Source organism: Poecilia reticulata, chromosome 3, assembly GCF_904066995.2.
Source record: "Poecilia reticulata chromosome 3, P_reticulata-male-v2, whole genome shotgun sequence".
NCBI lineage: Eukaryota > Metazoa > Chordata > Actinopteri > Cyprinodontiformes > Poeciliidae > Poecilia > Poecilia reticulata.
In genome coordinates this window covers 21,687,785-21,707,345 of record NC_088832.1, presented here as the reverse complement: position 1 = coordinate 21,707,345, position 19,561 = coordinate 21,687,785, and the positions used below count along the sequence as shown (strand labels likewise).

General features: G+C 39.4%; 1 protein-coding gene across 4 annotated transcripts in view; it reads left to right on the top strand.

Moving 5' to 3' along the window:
- Nucleotides 1–19,561, top strand: part of hipk3b (homeodomain interacting protein kinase 3b) — a 42,073-nt gene that overhangs the window by 2,358 nt on the left and 20,154 nt on the right. For all 4 annotated transcript variants that reach the window (XM_008405886.3, XM_081605226.1, XM_081605227.1 and 1 more), the window contains exons 2-3: nt 7,476–8,787; nt 17,953–18,076. In XM_008405886.3, coding sequence (XP_008404108.1) covers nt 7,476–8,787; nt 17,953–18,076 — 1,436 coding nt within the window. The remainder of the gene's footprint in view (nt 1–7,475; nt 8,788–17,952; nt 18,077–19,561) is intronic.

Here is a 19,561-nt window from a genome sequence, read left to right as displayed (position 1 = left end):
TCTGTTTCTTTCAATGCATTCAGCCCAACTTGGCAAACAAACATAACAGCAGATATTGGTGCCACACAGTCTTTTACAGGTCAGTGAATTATTAAAGCATATTTTTGTCTCAGTTCACGCCGGTAAACATTCTGTTTTTAACCCATCTAATATCCCGCTCAAGGTGTTTGATACAGTGGTATGTTTTAAAATAGACTTTACAGTAAAATAACATTAAAATCATATCTGAAATACAGTGTGGAGCTTGCAAGCCTCTTTCTATTAAAGAAAAAGATATGGTGACCTCATTTAAAATGCTGGTTAACATCATGGGGGATTTGAGTTTTAAATATAGTTGGGACAGTGGCTGTTATCCAGTACAGAGTTAAGTTGCATTGTACAACAATGTCTCATAGAAACACAACTAAAAGCAATGTTTTTGTGTTTTTCTAAGCTGTTTTTCTTTTAACCTACTGCCCTCGGAAACATAAATGCATCCCAAACAAAAAAACAACTTAAGCCTAATCCTAAAGTAATCACTCATGCTTAGCTTAAATGATATGTTTGGGTTTTGCTGGAATTAATGTGGTTGAGGATTTAGGCATGAAGTCATTTTCAAACTCGAGCTTTAATTATAGGCTGATCATTTAAACATGCAGCTATTTTTCTCTCTCTCTTATGTCGAGAAAGTCGCTACCGCCACTGTACTTTTCCAACTTGCATGTGTTTACTCCTGTCAGTCATTTTAATGCCTGGAACTTCTGGTCATCAGCTGCCTTGAGGCAGGGGTAAATAGTTGTTATCCGAGTGATGTCATCTGGTCGGACGCCTACAGATGCACAGCAGTAAACAAAACAGAGTGAGAGTTTGTAGGGGGAGTACAGCGACAGGGCCGTGTTGTGTTCCAGCCGAGATCGCAAAAAGTGATTTCTGGATGGTTTCTTTTTTCTCCTGAGCCGTGCGCTGACTTCAGCTCATAGACTTTATTTTGCTGCAATTCAGTAATTTGCTCATTTCTCGCCCAAGGTGATTTGGTTTAGAGACAGACGTGATAAAACAGCCGTCTGCCTCTCGTGTCCTGCAATTGTTTAATATCAGTTCATGTAGGGCTGTGATCAGTGCTTTGCAGATCGATCAAAATTTCCTGTTTGTGGGTGTAACATTTCACCGTGTCATTCAGTCAGTCGTTCATACGTTGTTGGAGGATGTTGGAGACTAACAATAGCATTGGTGTTGCTTTTAAAAGATGGACAGGGAGGAGTCTTGTTTCTCACTTGATGAGAATTTGTAACAGATCTAGATATATCACATTTGGTTTGGAAGCATACGTGCATCTGAAAGGACTTCTGTCGTGCTTGTATTGTTTCGGGTGTTGTTCCAGAAAGCATAGATGCTAATGAGAAGGCACGAAGCCTTTGTTGCTTTAAAATGTTATTTCCATTTTTATTGCTTTGAGTTGAGGCATTTATTAGAGACAGTCTTATGTTTTAGTAAAACATTTTTATTGTGTTCTGCATGTGATCACTTTATGAGATAACGGCTTAACATTATCGCCTAGTAGTTTTGCAGCGGTCCTGCTGAGGCAGTTCTGAATGTGATAATGTTATTGTAGAAAGTAAACCGCAGTCAAAGGACTCTTTCACTACATTTTTGATCATCAGTGTTGGACTCCTACGCTAGTAGACATTCTCAGTAAACGGTAGCTCATGACACTAAAAGAAAACTGCACAGAAAATGTCAGACTTTCTCAGTCAAGATAGCACGAGGTCACATGCTTGAGAAAATAAGGAGCCTTTTATCCGAAGAGTACGAAAGACCCAAGTTCACGAGACTCAGGGAAAGCACCGCAGATAGGTTGTGGCCATGTGGTCTAAGACCGTAACCTTTGAGTGGTATTAAAAGTATGGGAACAGCATCGGGGTGGATTAGGGCTTCCATCATTAGGTCTGATTTTTAAGGTCAACAGGAGCCAGACATGCCTTACTGCATTTTAGGGCAGATTTTGGTGAAGGAAGCAGCGCAGCATAGCAGAATGCACTCTGGATGAACGTGTGACAGCAAAGCATCACACAGACAGCTTTCCAGATCATCTGACAAAAGTGTGAAAGCCTTATTGGCCCGTTGTAAAGTGTTGTAAGATGGCAGACATTTGTAGCGCAGATATGTGGATAACCTAAGCTGTGGTGATCACTGCAGCTCAGCTCTGCTTTGAGTTATAAAGTAAAGCTGTTCGACTCTAAATGGTTATTAATTTTAGTAAATATAGACAGCCTTTGTAAATTGTCATAAAAATGTAATATTATCTTTGCAAAAATAAATATAATTGTAGAATATGAACAATGTCATGTGGGAGAACGTGTCGGGTTAGGCTTTAACTTTGTTTTTTTCAACCTTCATGAAAACATTTCTAGTTTTCCTTCTTCCATTTCTCACCCATAAATCAAAACATTCAACTACATTTGTTTTTATTTGCACCCAAGTATTGGGATACACATTTAGAGACAAATGGATGCATTAATTCTTCAACCGCACAGATTATTTAAATTATTTCATTACATTTTCCAATGTCTTTTTATTTCAACCTATTCCCATTTGGAACAGTTAACTTGCAAATAAATATGACCGATCAGGATCCCTGATCAAGCTAAAATAAATTTAAGTGACCTTCCGCTTATAGATATTATTTATAGGAGTCTCATGACCACATTTCCTTACATTGGTTACCTGTATCAAGGTATACCAAGCTTAAAAAGTTGAAGTTTAAATACCACAAATATTTTCTGACAGCCCATTTCTACAGTATAACCATGAAGGGTCAGCCAACTAGCCAACTAGCCAACTGTGTTTTAGATATGCAAAGTGTGAATGAATGACCCTTAAAATGTAATAATATATTAGTATATTCTAATAATATAACATGCTAAGCTAACTCGATTTACTGTAGAGGATGCTTGTTTCTCTCTGTTTTGACGGAGAGCTAAACTTGTTATGTTTGGTGTCTGTTTCCTCTGGTTTTCTTTTCACCACAGTTGATGTAAACAGAAGCAGGTTGTGTAATGGCAACAACCGTCCCATGTGAAAAACGTGACCAAAAATAGGTGGTGGACAGTACGACATTCTGCACAATTAACAAAGAATTAGGCCAACAGATTTTGCTTTGCTTGTTTTCATTAAATTATTCAAGTCATTTAAGGAACCATTGCGGTTCTATGCAAATGTGTTCATGTAAAAATTGACATGTAACTTATAAACTCCATCGTGTTTCTCTGGTCAAGAGCTCTCAGTGTTTTCTGTCCCCTAAGTCCACAAAATGTCTTTGTGTTTGGTAGTTCGTACATTATTATCTTTCGGTGTGGTTTAGAACTCCAGAGGTTGGGAAGTGGTGAGTTTAAGAGCTTATCTTACAGTTTTTTTTAAATCATAAAGCACTCAGTGAACTGAGTGATTTTCAAAGTAGCCCTCATGTGTGGCTTGTCTACCTTGAATGGATTGTAAATTGTTTGGATGTGTCCTGAAGACCTCTGACCCTCTGCCAGATGTTCCTCTGTGTGACTTAAAACTCTTTGCTGAAACAGACTTGAAATCCATAACAGTCACTTTGTGCAACTCAGTCCTGTTGTCTTTACATGAAAGGTAGATATTTCAATCTTGATAGCTAGCTGTTTATTACTGATCTATAATTGTACTTACAGGACTAATCCTTGCACTGTATTACCTATTTAATGTATATAATATATACATTTTTGCCTTCAATGATCAGAGATAGTTTTGGCTTGTGTATTTCAAAATGACACTATGATGGACACACACACACACAAACACACATTTCTGTCCAGTGTTCTGCCCTTGGGACTGCGAAACAGAAGCCCATTTAAAGTTTTTAAAAGCAACAGCGTGTCTGAGACGGAGGCTCAGTCACTGACACGAACAGCAACGCTGTGATCAAAAGAAAAGCAGTAGATCCACTTAACTTTTCAGTTGGTAGCTTGCAGCCGACTCTCTGTCCCACTGTGAGGGGAGAGCGAAGGAGCTTTAGCAGGTCACCTTTGTTATAGTTGTAATGAAATGTCAGTGTGAGTCAAAAGCACAAGGAATTTATGCGAGACAGTTTTCGCGCCAATCACACTTTTATTTGAGGTTTCTTTATGTGAAAATGTCATAGTTTTTCAATGTGATTAGTTGAAATGTATTTGTAATGAACCCTTCCTTCATGCAGTTATCTGCCAAATGTTTCCTTAGTTTGGGGAGTTCTTAGCTGTTTCAGTGATTGTTTAGCATACTTTTGCATAACTGCTCAGCTCAGCTGATGTACGTCCATGTTATTCCATAACGTGTCCTGTTTCGGGAATATCTGGAACTATCTCTTGTATTGGCTTTAATTAAGATTTTTCTAATAATTTTGAATCTTTATTTGTATGGCAGTTGGTAACCCATTCTTTTTTCATTTTTATTGTGGCTTTGGCTTTGTTATAAAAGAGGCTACCATCTTTTTTTGGGTTGTCCTAAATGTCAGTCAGCCGCAGATGTACATTTGTAATCATTTGTGGTATACATTGATGCACTTCTTTGGCTTATTACCTCAGCTTTATTAATGGAGTTACTTGTGCATTTTTTAATCTGCATGGGGGGGCAGGAAGGAGTTGTGATGTTTGAGTCTGACCAGATTCTTCATGTTCTCATGTGGTTTCCTAACCAGCCTATCTCGTAGAGGTTGAATGCGGTGAAGTGGATGTGCTGATTTCTTAGAAATGTTTTCACATTTGGCTGAAACAGAACAACGGAAACTAGAGAAGCCAGATTGAACACCAATATTTTAGAGAGGGAACGTGTTGCAAATGTGTAAACCAACGCTACCAGGTAAAATTTTACACGCCTCTCATCACATCAGTTTTAGAGTTATCTTCACGAAAATGTTTGTGATGCTGATAGGCTTTCTGTCTCAGCCTCTACAATCAGGGTAGCCAGTCATCTTATAATGTGAATCTTCAGATTGTTTTTCTGAGCTGTGCTCGCATTAATTTGAATTATTCTTACATGTCTTTGTGCAAAGAGTTGTCGAGACAATATCTTATCAAGCTCCTTTGAACAGAGTGAAAGGGAAAGTTGATGGTGCACTGTAATAACCCAAGTGGGCTCTCCATCAAGAATTTATTTTAGGATACTCTTCAGAAAGAATACCAGAAAGTAAAAATAGATTTGTAAATATAGTATTGATTAAAGTTTGGAAGCTTCTGAAGACTTGCAGCTTGTATAAAATTGAATACACCCTCCCCCCCACCCTAGATGAAAGTAGGTCATAAGTTCCAGCGCTGCACAGCACATAGAAGATGCTTATTAAAGTAATGCTCCTTCTTTTGAAGATGGTTTTTGAACAAGACCATTATTATGAAGCTTCCCTAGTTATTTCCCTACTTTTCTTTGCTTCTTCTAATAAAATCTGTGGTACGACCAGAACACTCTTAGGCCTTGCTTGATTACCTTTATGTTTTATGCAAGATAGAAAGACATAAACTTATCTACGCTATTAGATCCAGTCACTGCTCAAAGCTACTGTGGGGAGCTGAGCTCACAAAACAGGGTGATGACCTTTTTTCTTTGTGCAGCAAAGACCAAAAAAGGAGTTGTGCTGTTATACAAGTCTACTTCTGCTTACTTATTTCTAATAAAATGTAAGCAGACTTGGCGCATGTTATCGCAATGGAGCATTCTGTTTAAAACTGGTCATCAACATCTGCTTATTTTTGCCTATCAGTCCCTCTAACACACATTTGTTGTCTGAAAAATTACAGAGAAGCCCCAAACGTATAAACAAGTCTGCATTTCGTTTTCAGTGAAATAATGTTTGTGCCTTAAAATCAAACTAAATTCAGTTAATGACCAGTTGACAAACCTTGTTTCACATTATGGTTGTTTTTTATTATTGATTAAATTAGTTTAATAAGAAACACATATTGCAGTTATTGTGAGTAACACCATGATGCACCAAACCATTGGCCAAAGATTGGAATTGGCCAATTGTATCTTGATTGGCTCTGATAGTGAACGGTTGGATTTTCCCTTCTTTCTTAAATATATCTAAAGAGTTCCCAACATTTTTGGCCTTTAAACAGATCATGTTAGTAGGCCTGCTGTATTTAACAAATTATAGAAAATGCCACGGCATGGAGGAAATCTTATAATCTTTTCATTTTCTGATGTACTCAGAGAAAATGGGTAGATTTTTTACCTTATATATGTTATAGTCCTTAGAAAAAGAAACATTTGCATAAGTCAGAATTAGAGCCAGCAGATAAGATAAAAAAAAACCGATGGAAATCAATATCAGCCAGAAAAAGTCTGATTGGTTCATCTTCAGATGTAATTTAAAACCAGCCAAATTGTAAACCTTCTGCAGGATCGATGAGAGTCTCAAATATAGTTTGGTAAAAGCAAAACTAGAAATACATTAGGAAGGAGTTTGTGTTTGATGTACGAGTACATTGAGAGTCATGTCAGTTTTACTGTGTTGACTAAAGTCCTGAATAATCTGAATAATACATGAGCACTTGCCACCACAGACGCGATGTTTGTATTGCCTTTTAGGAAAAGCAGCGAAATGTGTCCACGTATATGCCCACAAGTCTCATTTGAGTGCGATCTTTTTCTCGATCAAACACACACTTCGATTAAAAAGAGGAGTGTAAGAATAAAGCATGCCTCGTGCAATTAGACATGTGGGGCTAGTGATGATTTTTAACTTTGTTCTACTCTCTTTATCTCCCTCTTATCCTCTCAGAATTGGTTGCCTAGAAACCTGCTGTAGGATGCATGAAAATGGCAGGATTAGGTCAGACAAACCTTTGTGAAGTTAGTCATCTGCTGTGTGGAGGTGTTGCTGGGAATGCAGTTGGTATGGCATAATGCTGAAGGTGTCATGCTCTCCTCTACATGCACTCCTTCTATGAAATAAGTATGTAATATTTAAAGTTCCACCTCCACCTCCATGAGCAAATGAACAAATAAAGCTATTAGTGTTTATGTCTCTATCTACAGACAACAATCCAGTGTTATCTGTAATCATGAGTAGAAATCTCAAGGAAAGAGAATGTGTTTCTATGGAACGCTTCACGTAGAACGGCACAGTGGTTACTACTATTTTAATTCAACTAATAACAGCTTGTAAATATTACGTCTGGTTTAAAACTGATCCATTTGATCACAAAGTTGATACAATTAGGAAGGGATAAAGAAGATAAATTGATAAAAGACTATGTATCAGCTGCCAATAAGGATGCACTTAAAACTGTAAATTGCCTGGACTTGTATAGCGTTTTATCAGGTCCAGAGGACCTCAAAACACTTCACACTACAATAAACCTGATTCGCACACACATTCACACGCTGATGGTGGCAAGTTAGGATTGTAGCCTCAGCTGCCCTGATGCAGTCTGACAGAGGTTGTGTCTTAATGCCATTCTGGACACTAGTAACATGTTGCTCTGTTCTCTTATTTGCAGGTATGGCCTCACAAGTCTTGGTCTACCCACCACACATTTATCAAACCCAGACAAGTGCCTTTAGCAGTGTGAAGAAACTCAAAGTTGAGCCCAGCAGCTGTGTGTACCATGAGAGGGCACATCCGCGGACCTTTCTGAACAGCAGAACCGTTGGCATTGCACACCCGACCAAACAAGCCCATTCGTTTGTGCACCGAGACTTAGCAGTGGGCCTGAGAGCACGTGGAGGACAGCAGTACCCGGTGCAGACAGTTGTGGTTCGCGGCGTACAAAGACAACAGCCTGTTAAAAGAAGAGGGGGACCAGGCCCACTTGTGGCCCAGCAGCAACAGGAGGCGAGGGCCATCGACTCACAGGCCAAGGAGCAGCAGCATCAGGCGGTTGAAGAAAGTGGGAGCAGCGGTGGAGCAACAGGAGCAGGAGGAGGGGGAAGGGGAGAGGGCTGCAGTGGGGGAGCTGAGGAAGGAGGAGAGGGGGAGGAGGGTGACAGAGAGGAGAACTGTGAAAGTTTGAACTCAGCTGACAGCTCTCAGCGATGTGGGCTGAAACGTAAAAGTGAGGACCTGGATAACCGAGGGAGCACCATGCAGATTGTGGAGGAACTGTCTATGTTGCCTGCCATGTTGCAAACGACGAATGTGGGGAATGCAGCCGTTACTGTGCCGACGGCTGTTGGGGCTGGGGGAGGCCCCTCCAAACAGGGTGTAGGGCATGGGGGTGTATGTGCAACTGGAGGGACAGGAGGAGGTGATGGGGACTATCAGGTAGTACAGCACGAAGTCCTGTGTTCCATGAAGAATACTTACGAAGTGCTAGATTTCTTGGGTCGAGGCACATTCGGCCAGGTAGTGAAGTGCTGGAAGAGGGGGACTGGGGAGGTTGTGGCTGTGAAGATCCTGAAGAATCACCCTTCATACGCAAGGCAGGGTCAGATTGAAGTTGGGATCCTTGCACGCCTGAGTGGGGAGAACGCTGATGAGCACAACCTGGTGCGGGCCTTCGAATGCTTCCAGCACCGCAGCCACACTTGCCTCGTATTTGAGATGCTTGAGCAAAATTTGTATGATTTCCTGAAGAAGAATAAGTTCAGTCCGCTGCCATTGAAGGTGATTAGACCTGTGCTACAGCAGGTAGCTACAGCTCTGAAAAAATTGAAGAGCATGGGTCTGATTCATGCAGACTTAAAGCCAGAGAACATAATGCTGGTGGACCCAGTGAGGCAGCCCTACAGGGTGAAGGTCATAGACTTCGGCTCAGCCAGTCACGTGTCCAAAGCGGTGTGTTCGACGTACCTTCAGTCTCGGTACTATAGGTGAGTACAAGGATAAAGGGTTTCTCACTCAGTAAATAGTAAACAGATTTAATTTGGAGATTCCAGTTGTTCTCTTTTAATGAAATCTCCTCCATACATTCTATAACAACCTGCATATTTAAGAGACGCCTTCTTTGGGTTAAACATGTGACCTTACAACTAACTGATTTCTGATGTCCTTTGTTATTGTAAATATGACAATCATACTTGACAGATTTTGTGAACATTTTATGCAGTCTGTGTTGCTGATTGGATTTATGAAAGTTATAATGTAATTCACCAGCTAAAAGCAACAACTTGAGCAAAACAACTTGATACTTGTAGTTACTAAGTTCATAAGTCAGATACAAACCAGTTGTAAAAGTGTCTTATATTAGCAGTTAGCCTGCAAGGCTTTGGTCAAGGATGAGCGTGCATGTATAATTTTCAGAGGATATAGATATTTACCTTGCCTCACCTATAAAAAGTCCCAACATTTCTGAATGCACAAAGGGAACAGAACATATTTTTGAGTTTCTGACTACGCAGTCTGGCAACCAGTCAATTTCTTCTGTGCTTCTCTAATTGGGCGATTTAAATTTTTTTTGCAAGGCACCTGCTAGAAGTGTTTTTCTGCTTTAGACTCATTGCTCTCTTAATGGAAAGACCCAAAGTGCCTTTGTCAGGAGCCTGACAATGGCGCAGGACATTCATCTATTGTAACAAAAATGTTATTACGTCAAAAGAAGAATGAAAAATACATGCTGGATTTAATATTTATTTAGTTGCCAGAGTTGTGACCAAGTTTTTGAGGACTTCAGTTAATGCAAGGTTGTTTGTCCAGTGCATCACTACTCTCTTAAAAGCTTTTTAGAATTACATTTTACCAGTAAAAGTTGACAATAAGTCAACAATTGACATATTATTGTGAATTGCGTGAAATATATACGCTAAAACAGCTTTACACAGTGATATTTTTTATAAGTTTAGCTTTACACCTTTTTTATTAAAATAATAAACATCATTCTCTGCTTAAAATGTTAGGTACATTAAATTTTATGCTCAATAGCAAATCAGACAGATTCTGTCATATGGTATCTTAATGGCCATGCAGTCACCGGAATTATTGATTTTACAGTGTGGAAAACACTTTAATAGATGGTTAGCATGCAGTAGGATATTTTATGGTCACTAGAGAGTTAATCTGAGTAAGGTATTATCAGACCTGTCTTCAGTTAAACTCTCACTTATCCCCTAGATGCTGGTTGGCAGTTTAAATTTGGGTTCTCAGTCTGGGTAGAAGGCAGTGGAAGTGCTAGCTGTCATTGTGAGCATCATTTACATAATATTTGAATAATTTTCATTGCCTCCACACTAAGGAAATGAATCAGCATGCTTTGCTGGGAATTCAGATTATCAATGAAAATTGATGCAAAAGGGAGTTGATAACTGTCTGCATTTGCATTTCCCGTCGATTTTCTCATTGTTCAGAGTGAGCAGAGAATACTTTCATTGAGCTACAGTTACACGTGAGTGGTGGAAAGTTTTTTTTTTTCTTGGGTACATTTTCATTAATCCTTTCTCATTCAATGAGCTGTTTCTGTAGAAGCTATTAGCGTTGTTGTGAACGCTCTTTATTTCAGGAAGTCGCTCAAAATAGAGCTGTCAAAGTTTTCTGTGCTTTTGTGGTTGGAGGAAGTGAACACCACAGCTGCTGGAGTTCGTCAGCGCTGTCAGCCTCAAGCTTTGGTGAACAGCCGTTTCTCACACGTCATGCGTGGCGCTGTATTTTGATACAGCACATATCAATACCTCTGCTGACTTGGTAATAATGTCAGTCAGGGGTCTGTCTGACTTCGCTGAAGTTGAATAATGTGCTGCGGAAACAGTCTCACAAAGAAATGATTGAACTGCTTTTGGAATGCTGGACGGCAGCGTTTACCCTCTAAGCATGGTCTCACAGGGATGTCTGCTTAAATTTAGTTTGACATAAAATACAGAGTGCTTCATTGGGGGAAGTGGTTGTTTACAACATGGAAACCAGAGTTACAATGAGCAGAAGTAATCGGAGGATGAAGTTTTCCAGGGGATTAGATGCTCGACAGTTCATAGGGCACCCTTTGAGGTCAGCGACTGTTCTGGCTGATTATGATGGCAGGGTTTCCCTCAGAAAACCTGCTAAGCTCATTGTAGGGGCACTGCCACCAGTGGCCCACCGTGTTTTTGTGTTAAAAATCTTTTGAAATATGCAAAAATGTAGAAGTCCACAAGCAGGCATCATAATTTGGAAATAATAGCATGTGAGGGCAACGGGCAGGTGAAGGGACGGAACAATTGGCGCACACCCACTCATGCTTATGAGTCAGCTATAAACCTAGTTTAATCAGTCATGAGTGTCACTGTTACTCGTGTATAAAAAGCCCTATTTAGAATAGAGAAATGACACTTAGCCTGGTGGGAGGGAGCAAGTAAAGCCTGGCAGCCCGCCAGCCTTATGATACACTGGGGAAAACCCTGGATAACCAAGACAAACCCTGTTCCTGTCAGCAGAATAATGGCGAATTCCCTGCTTATAGATACATCTTCTACTGTTATGACTTGATACTGTATGATATGACACAATTCAAATCTTCCATTTGCGTTATCAGCTGCAGACTCCTGATGTTTCCAAATGTAATGTCTGTAAAGCTGTGATGACATAGATTGACGTCTAACCACCGTTGTGTTTCTTTTGTGGGCTTGTTGCATTGTTTTGATTTAGTACGTGGATTGATAAAAATCAGTTTACAAGAAAGAACCAAAGAGAGTGCTGCTCTGAATGATTTTGTGACAGTCTCTTTGCACAAATGAATTTAAACACTGTTTGTCTGTGATGATGATGTCTAAGCTGCTTCAGATACTTCCTGCAGTCAAAAATAAATAACAAAATTCAGACTCCATGCAACAAACTTATTATATATTCACTAGGCCTGCATACGTTGTAAAAAAAAAAGAAACATGAAAAAGTCTCATATACTCATAAGCTTGACGTATTATGGCACAATGTGGATTCTCAGTTCAGCTTGTTCAGGTTGCATATTAGCTAAACTAAACGAAAAGTAAAACCAACTAAATATTTCATCATTATCATCAAAAATTAATGGGTGAAATAGATTATAACTAGATTTAAATTTTTTTGAACCCCATCAGTTAAAACAACTTAAATGAAAAAGTCTTGTGCAACTTCTGTATATTTTTACAGGTCATACATTTTATGAATAGCATGTGTTGTGGTTTTTGACTTGACTGCAATGTTGGGACAGAGTTCCAGCAATGACTCAAAACCAAATACATGCAGCCTACCGTTGTTTATTAACTTGCCCTCTGCATCATTGGCAAAAATACGCAAAGCATACTGTGAAGGAGCAGCGCTGCTGAGGCCGAGTGGAGAGGATGACTTAAAATAGTTCATGGGACTCTGGCCAGTTTGCTTTGACTTCTATAGATGGTGAAACACGTCGGCATCCAAAGTCTAAAACAGACGGCCTGAAACACTAGAGACCTCCCACCTACTGACTCAAGGTCAGCCAGCTCATCTGTTTTTGGTCTATTTTTAATGCCACGTTGCATTTAGTTTTGTTTAGTAAAACTATGTTGTGCTTGTTTGGTTTTTTATTTGATTTGTTTTGTTATTTGTGTTATTATTATGTTATTATTTTGATTTCTGTACTTTCGTGGTTACATTTTTTACACTTTGGACAAGTCTATTTGTTGTGGAGCTTCAGGTGGCATAAACAAAATATTAAAAATATGTTCATTTATTTTATCTGATCTGAATTTTCAGAATGTTATATTCTACTTTCACCATCCCCTTAGAAGTTTAAAAATCAAATGCTCCTAGTGACCAAATTTATTTTTAGTGATGGATAAAACGGTACTATACTACTCATCTGTCATGAACAAGATACTTTATGTTTACATATATGTAAATTAAGTAAAAAATAAAGACAAAGAACCAGATACAGGGCAAATGTTTTTATTAGTTCTTCCTAAATGTCGGCAGCATTGAGTATTTAGGAGAAACAGAAAAAATTTTGAAAAGTAAAATCTTACAATATTAATGCATTAGATGAATTTAGCTTTTAATGCATTTTGTTCAACCTGCTACTTTTTATTTATTATAACTGCTAACTTTGGATTTTTCTGAACAAACACTTTTATATCGGAGAGATCTCTGGTTAGTGGAAGTGAGTGGAAATGTGTCTCTATTGTCTGTTCACTGGCCAGTGTAAGAAGAAAAAAAAAGGATCTTGTATTTGAGCGCCTGATACGTTGGTCACGGGTCAGTCTAGCCAAACTGATAACCAGCCTAATCGGGTCACCTGCTGGGCAATCTGTGCTTCCTTGTGTTTTGGGATCTGTGCATGCTACATTCTTTGATTTATAATATGCTCTTATTCTTAAAAAAAACTGTATAAACAATCTAATACAAGGACATCCTACTAGATATAACTCAGTTTATGCAGATGTCTGTGAAAGCTCCTTTGCAAACCTCTCTTTGTCTCACAAACTTGATTTTGTGTGTTGGCTAATGAAGAGTGTGAAGCTTTTTCTAAACCGTTTACTGCTCTCTTTTTTGCATGACTGGTTTTAAACTCTTGCACACCATTTAAAACTTGGAAAAGAGGTGAAACAAATCCTAGCATAATGCTTTGTGTTCTCACATGTCTGTTGTAAATGTTATTGTACTTTTATTACTTCGTGCAGCCAACTGTTGTCACGTGTCCGTGACAAACATCTGCTCTACTTCACTATTCTAGCTAACGTTGTCTCTGCTGGTATTGAGGAAGTAGTGAAGTTCTGTGCATATACTTCGATGCCAATGTTGCAGTAAAAGCAAAATCTATAAATTAGACATTACATTTCAGTTGTCAGCTATTAATTCCACATGGCGTTTTAGAGTTAGATTTTATTCATAACAGAAAAAAAATGTACAAATATGAGCTCAATGAAAACATAATTATCCTTTCTCCTGCAAGATTATTGGTGTTATTCCAGCAGCAAGCAGAGGTCCAAGAACATTAAGTGGTGTTATATGGCTACGTTGCAGTAAAAGCTGATATTTTCAGCATGCCCTTTGAAGCTGGTAGTATAACTGTCGGAGAAAATGAAAGCAGCATTCAGCGATTAAAATGAACCTCCTACTGCGTGTTTCATATTCATTGGGATAAAATGACTTGAGATGAGGCCATGATGCCTCTCGTCCAAGGATGTCAAGGACATCTTTATTGTTATTGTCTTTATTTGCTAGCTTTGTAGCTTAACTTTACCATGAATTAAACTAAATCAAACAAAATCTTCACATTAACATTTCAAAGTTGACTCATTGCGGCAATTTTCACGCCTAAGAAATATGTTTCAATCTTCAAAGAATGGAAATGATTAAATGTTCTTTGTCTGCTCTCTACTTTAGAGTGACCTGAATAACAGAATTAGACTCATGAGCTTTCAAGCATTAATTGTATTAAACCTCAAAACAACAGAAGCGAGTTTACACCTAACCCGGGGGAAGTAAACTCCACGTTGACACAGAGCTCTGTTTAAACCAGTAAAACGTGTGTAAAGTTTTGTGTCTTTAATCCAAAGTCTGGGCAGATCAGAGTGCATGTGCCTCTTCCTCCCTCTGCAAAGCTGCCTTTGTGTTCCACTTAATAATGCAGGATGCCCAGAGAGTGTGTGGAATTACAGTTCCTGGAAGAGACATGCTTTAAGCCTCCGCTCTCTCATTATGAAGCAGCCATGTTGTCGGTCTCTCGTTGTGACCGAGCTTTAAAGCATACTTTTGTCTGAGTCCCGCTGAGTTTCTCTGATTCTCAGTTTTGGTTAAAGACCTGTGTGAGCACGCTGCACACACTGATCAGCTCTGAAGGTGTGGCCAGCCTTGTTTGCTGTGCTGTGGGCAGTTTACACACCGCCTCTCCCTCTGAGGACAGAACAGGGTGAGTTACAGGGCTATTTCTGGACATTGGTATAATGGCCATGAATAAAAAATGATGATGAAGTTAATTTATGCCTCCTAATGCCAACAAAGCCATGTGGAAATTAGTTGTTTCTCTAGTTGGCAAAAAATAAGTCTGTTTCATGTGGTTAGGTTTTTAAGTAAAGTTTCATGTGTGTGTGTGTGTATATATATATATATTTTTTGTTTTATTTTTTATTTATTTATTTATTTATTTTTTACTCAGGTTTTTATTCAGCCTCTTCTACCTCTGGTGATTTAAAGCAACAGAAGATAGATTGGACTTCATCAGACATAAATGTATTAATAATAAAGGCAGACTAAGGCCAGCAGATGTGTTTGAGTACTTGCCCATACTCAGGCTATCAGGATAGAGGAGCTGACTCAATACATTACTTGATACGTCCCTCCAAACTTCAGTCAGTAATTCAGTGCATGCAAAAACCATCATGTTTGCATTGTTTTACAAACAAAACATTTCCTTACAATGTGTAGCTGAACTGTAGGCAGCGAGACGTGTTTGTACGGCAGCAGCAGCAGCAGGTACTAAAACAACTGAGCGCAGAGAGAGAAAGATGATGTGTTTCCAGGGAGTTTTTTTTTTTTTTGAGCTACTTTGTTTTTTTGCCGAGAGAAGGAAAAGCATTCCACCGCTGATTGAGCTTGTTTTGGTTTCACTCTGGGATTGGCGTCATACTTGAGACAATTGATATAAACCGAGTCTGTGTTTACCGCTTGCATTTGGAACATTTGTGTTTCTTGTTATTTAAAATCACTCTTTATTGTTGTCCAGGGGTTTTATTAAGTGTTTCTTACGTAACACAAGAAACAGTGCGGGAACCTTTGTGGTTATGAGGCGAAAGTAACATTGCTGAGAACTAATGTCTGGTTCTTAGTCATTCACTTTCAATGTTGTTAGTCAGCAGATCTGATATGATGCTTCCTTTCATTTGTAGATCCTTTGTGATTTTGCCGATCTCTAAAGCATCACAGTTGAATTGACTGCAGCAAATTGACTGAATAGTTTTTTATATATATGTAATTCTTCCTTTAGGTGTTGCTTTGATGAATTGAGTAATTTTGCAGTAAAACGATACTCGTTTTCCTTCTGTGTTATCTGTCATGACACAACTGTGCGACGCACCTGAGGAAGACGAGACGCGTCAGCGTTTGAATTTGTTCCCATCTCTCTGTTCTGTGGTTTTTGCACGTGGTGTAAACATCACAAGGCTTCTGCTTCTCCGCTGCTTATTGGCTCCTGGTGTTTTACGTCATATTCTTAGATTAAAAAACAGGTTTGATTTGAAAGGAGGGAGGCCTTCCTTGGGTTGATTTGGATGGAACCATGCAACCATGGCAACCTCCACTCATCTCTTCAGGCTATGCAACAAAGACTTGCTGTTTTCTAGTTTATTTTTGTTTCAGTTTAGTTTCACTGTTGCACTAATTTTATGGATGCAGCTGGGAGGAGTGAGAACCGCAGAACACAAAGAAAGTAGGATGAAGTGGGGATTCATACGCTGGAAAACTGCACGCATTCATCCACCATCAGACAAGATTTTCAATGAGGAAGTGGCCTAAAGTGCAAAAGAATCAATGACCGTTAGGGGCTGATTACAAAACATCTGTCACTCCAGTGTCTCACTAAAAGGCTCAGTGGCTCCCATCAGATACTATGGAAGATATTTTTCCAAAATAAATATCCACTCTGCCAAAGCAGGATAATGGTCATAAAGTGAGCGCGAGTCGGATTAAGGAACAAGCCGTAAAGAGCTCCTGTCCAGTGGTGTGTGATAAGGAAAGTTTTAGTGTATAAACAAAGCAGTGGACTTTTTTTTTTTTTTCAACAAACATAGCACGTTTATTATATCATGACATGGGAAAACATGCCAAGCTGCTTTGATTTAATAAAACTTTCATTTTATGAAATTAAAAATACGAAGATTGTCCTGAAAAAAATAACATACAGTTTGTTTAAGACATGCTTGTGAGATTGAAATAGCCAGCATATCTTCCTGAGTGCTTTTTGAAAGCGGTGTTGGCTAACCCGCCAACTGTTGCTTGCGATTGTCTTTGCTGAGTGATAAAATGATCTAAAACCCAATTTAGCGCCCCTCGGACTTGCTGTTGCTGCACACGCCCCGCGTGCTTTAAGCCCCATATGGCTCTAAAGACGTCATGGAGGAGGCATTTCCTGGGTCACTTTAAATATGTCCGACATGAAAGCGCAGGGCTCTTCTTGGTTGGCATGCTGAGCTTTGTGGAACAGCAAACACAGGATGTAACAGAAGATCCTGCATCACTCTTAAGATCATTTATATCCTCTGCATTGTTTCATGCTGGTAAACGGTTTCACATTTATTTGCCGAACAGAAGTGAAACAGATCTTCGTTACTCAAGTTTCACCGTTTGCTTTTCTATTACCGTCACCTGTGCAGATGAGAAAGGAACACTGAAGTTGAAAGAAATATCAATTCTTTGCTTTTTTATGTAATTTTGATTTACCAGACAAAATAATATTCTGATTTTATTTAACTGTCTTGGTTGACTTTTGTGAAATGAACAATGAGACGTTGCATCTTTCGTACACACATCTTAGTGGTTCTAACAGCCTCCTTCACTACTCCTTTCACAGAGTAGTGAAGTAATAAAATGATTAGCTATGAAGTCACAACGAGGCGCCTCACAGGAAAAAAAAGGACTCACTTCGTTTCCAGACAGGAAGGTCTGTCAAAGTTTTGGTCCCTCTGTGGCTGACCTGCTTAGCCACTGCCACAGCAGGCTGCAACGTGGCTCTGTCACACACACAACACCGGCTTACGCGTCGGTTAGCTCTATTACACATCTACGACAATCCCATCAAAGCGAACGTCATCAGGAATCGCACAGCTTTATCAAACAGGTGTTAACAGCACAAATACGAAAAGCCCAATGTGTGCATATAAGGGTTTATGTCAAAACGAAGGACTTTTCTTTTATATTCTATTCTATTTTAATACTTTACCTCCTGTTTTTGTGTAGACTTTTACAAAGATTTTTCATATTGTCGTCCCACACCCCTTATGTGTATAAAACATTTTTTAAATAACATGCTTTAAACATGTCGGTATTTTGTGATTAAAATGTTTAAGGTTTTTCCGTTGCACTCTGCTTTGGACTCACAGGTGTGTGTATTATCTGTCCCACAGGGCTCCGGAGATCATTTTGGGATTGCCGTTTTGTGAAGCCATAGACATGTGGTCCCTAGGTTGTGTGATTGCTGAGCTTTTTCTGGGCTGGCCTCTTTACCCCGGGGCCCTGGAGTACGACCAGGTAAGCAACCTTCTTCTCACCTCTCGCAGTTTATCGGCCAATGGCTTTTGGCCGCTATATTTGTCAGGATTTTGTCATCCCCGCACAGAACTTATGTTGTTATATGACTCACTCAGCATTTTCTCCTTTTTTTTTTTTGCACCCATCTTTCATGACTCAGTCTTTTTTTTGGGACCTGCTTTCTTCTGCGCTTTAATGTTTTTAAGTGGACTTTCCTTCCTTTGAAGCTACACCCATATCTCCCCGTCTCCTATTTCCACCTTGAAACTGGAGAGGCTGATTGCGTCCATCATCTCTCCTCTCTTACTTTTTCTTCTTTTCTATTCGCCTACAAAGGATGGAGTTCATTGTATTCCTTTCTGGGTTTACTTACAAAGCAGCTTTCCTATTAGCCAGTTTTCTTCTGTTTAAGTTCAGTATACATCTGCTGCTTTTCCCAAAAAGCATGTTTGCATTAAAATGTAAATGTAGTTTTCAGATCATTGTCAATGGACTTAAAACATAAATACATGTCAAAGTGTAACATTTACTTAAGACATTCATTACAGTATTTAAACTTTTAAAATAGTGACACCTTGATCGGGCGTCTTATGGACAGTATTGTGAAAACAAACATGGCGACAGCTTATTAAACCAGTGAAGATACGCTGCTCATGTAACTTACAGTGAGAAAAATGTGGCGCGGTGCAAACATGTTTCTCTGTGACATACTTACCTGAAGGGTTGCGTCAGCTGGTGTGTGTTACAGTGAGAAGAACAGCACATTCTAGTGAATGACGGTATGCATGTTGGGAGCTGCTGGATGCCTCTCCCTCTCAGCAGACCCCTGATCTTATCTTCCTTGGACTAGACAGATCAGGGCTTATGTTGAGCGGCTTTCCCCACCCCGCCCCCCGCTGCAGAGCCGTGTATACTCACAACCTGCCAACAGAGTCTCAGTTAGATCCTCTTCTGTCCCTTGCAGCATCCTATGTTGCAACCACTGCACTCACAGCGATGTATTTTTGTGCTCTGGCATCATTTTTCACCATCCACAGAACTGCGACAGAAGAGATAACTCAACATCTCCGAAAGGAGATTTGACTTGAGCACAGTGGCACCAAAGTCTAAAGATGATTAATCTGTTTTCATAAGAACAAGCCGGTCTGTCGGCAAAGCTGCTTTAGAAATATCTCGGGGGGACCTTCTAAATTTAATATGGGACTGTCTGGAGTTGATAAGATGAGGACAGAGCAAAAAAAAAAAAAAATTCTAAAAAAAAAAAAATATTGGAATGTATTGGCACTGTAGGAGACAATAACTCTGAAAACTAGTAGAAGTTAGAGAAAGGCGTGTGTAAATTTATTGGCTAGAGATCAAAACCCACCAAATGTAAATCGGTGACAGAAATTGAAAGTTGGAGTGGGCTTCCTTGTTATTCTTTGTTGAAATGTTCTGAGTAACCTCTGCTATGCGACGCCTGTCCCACATGTCTACCTCCGCCAA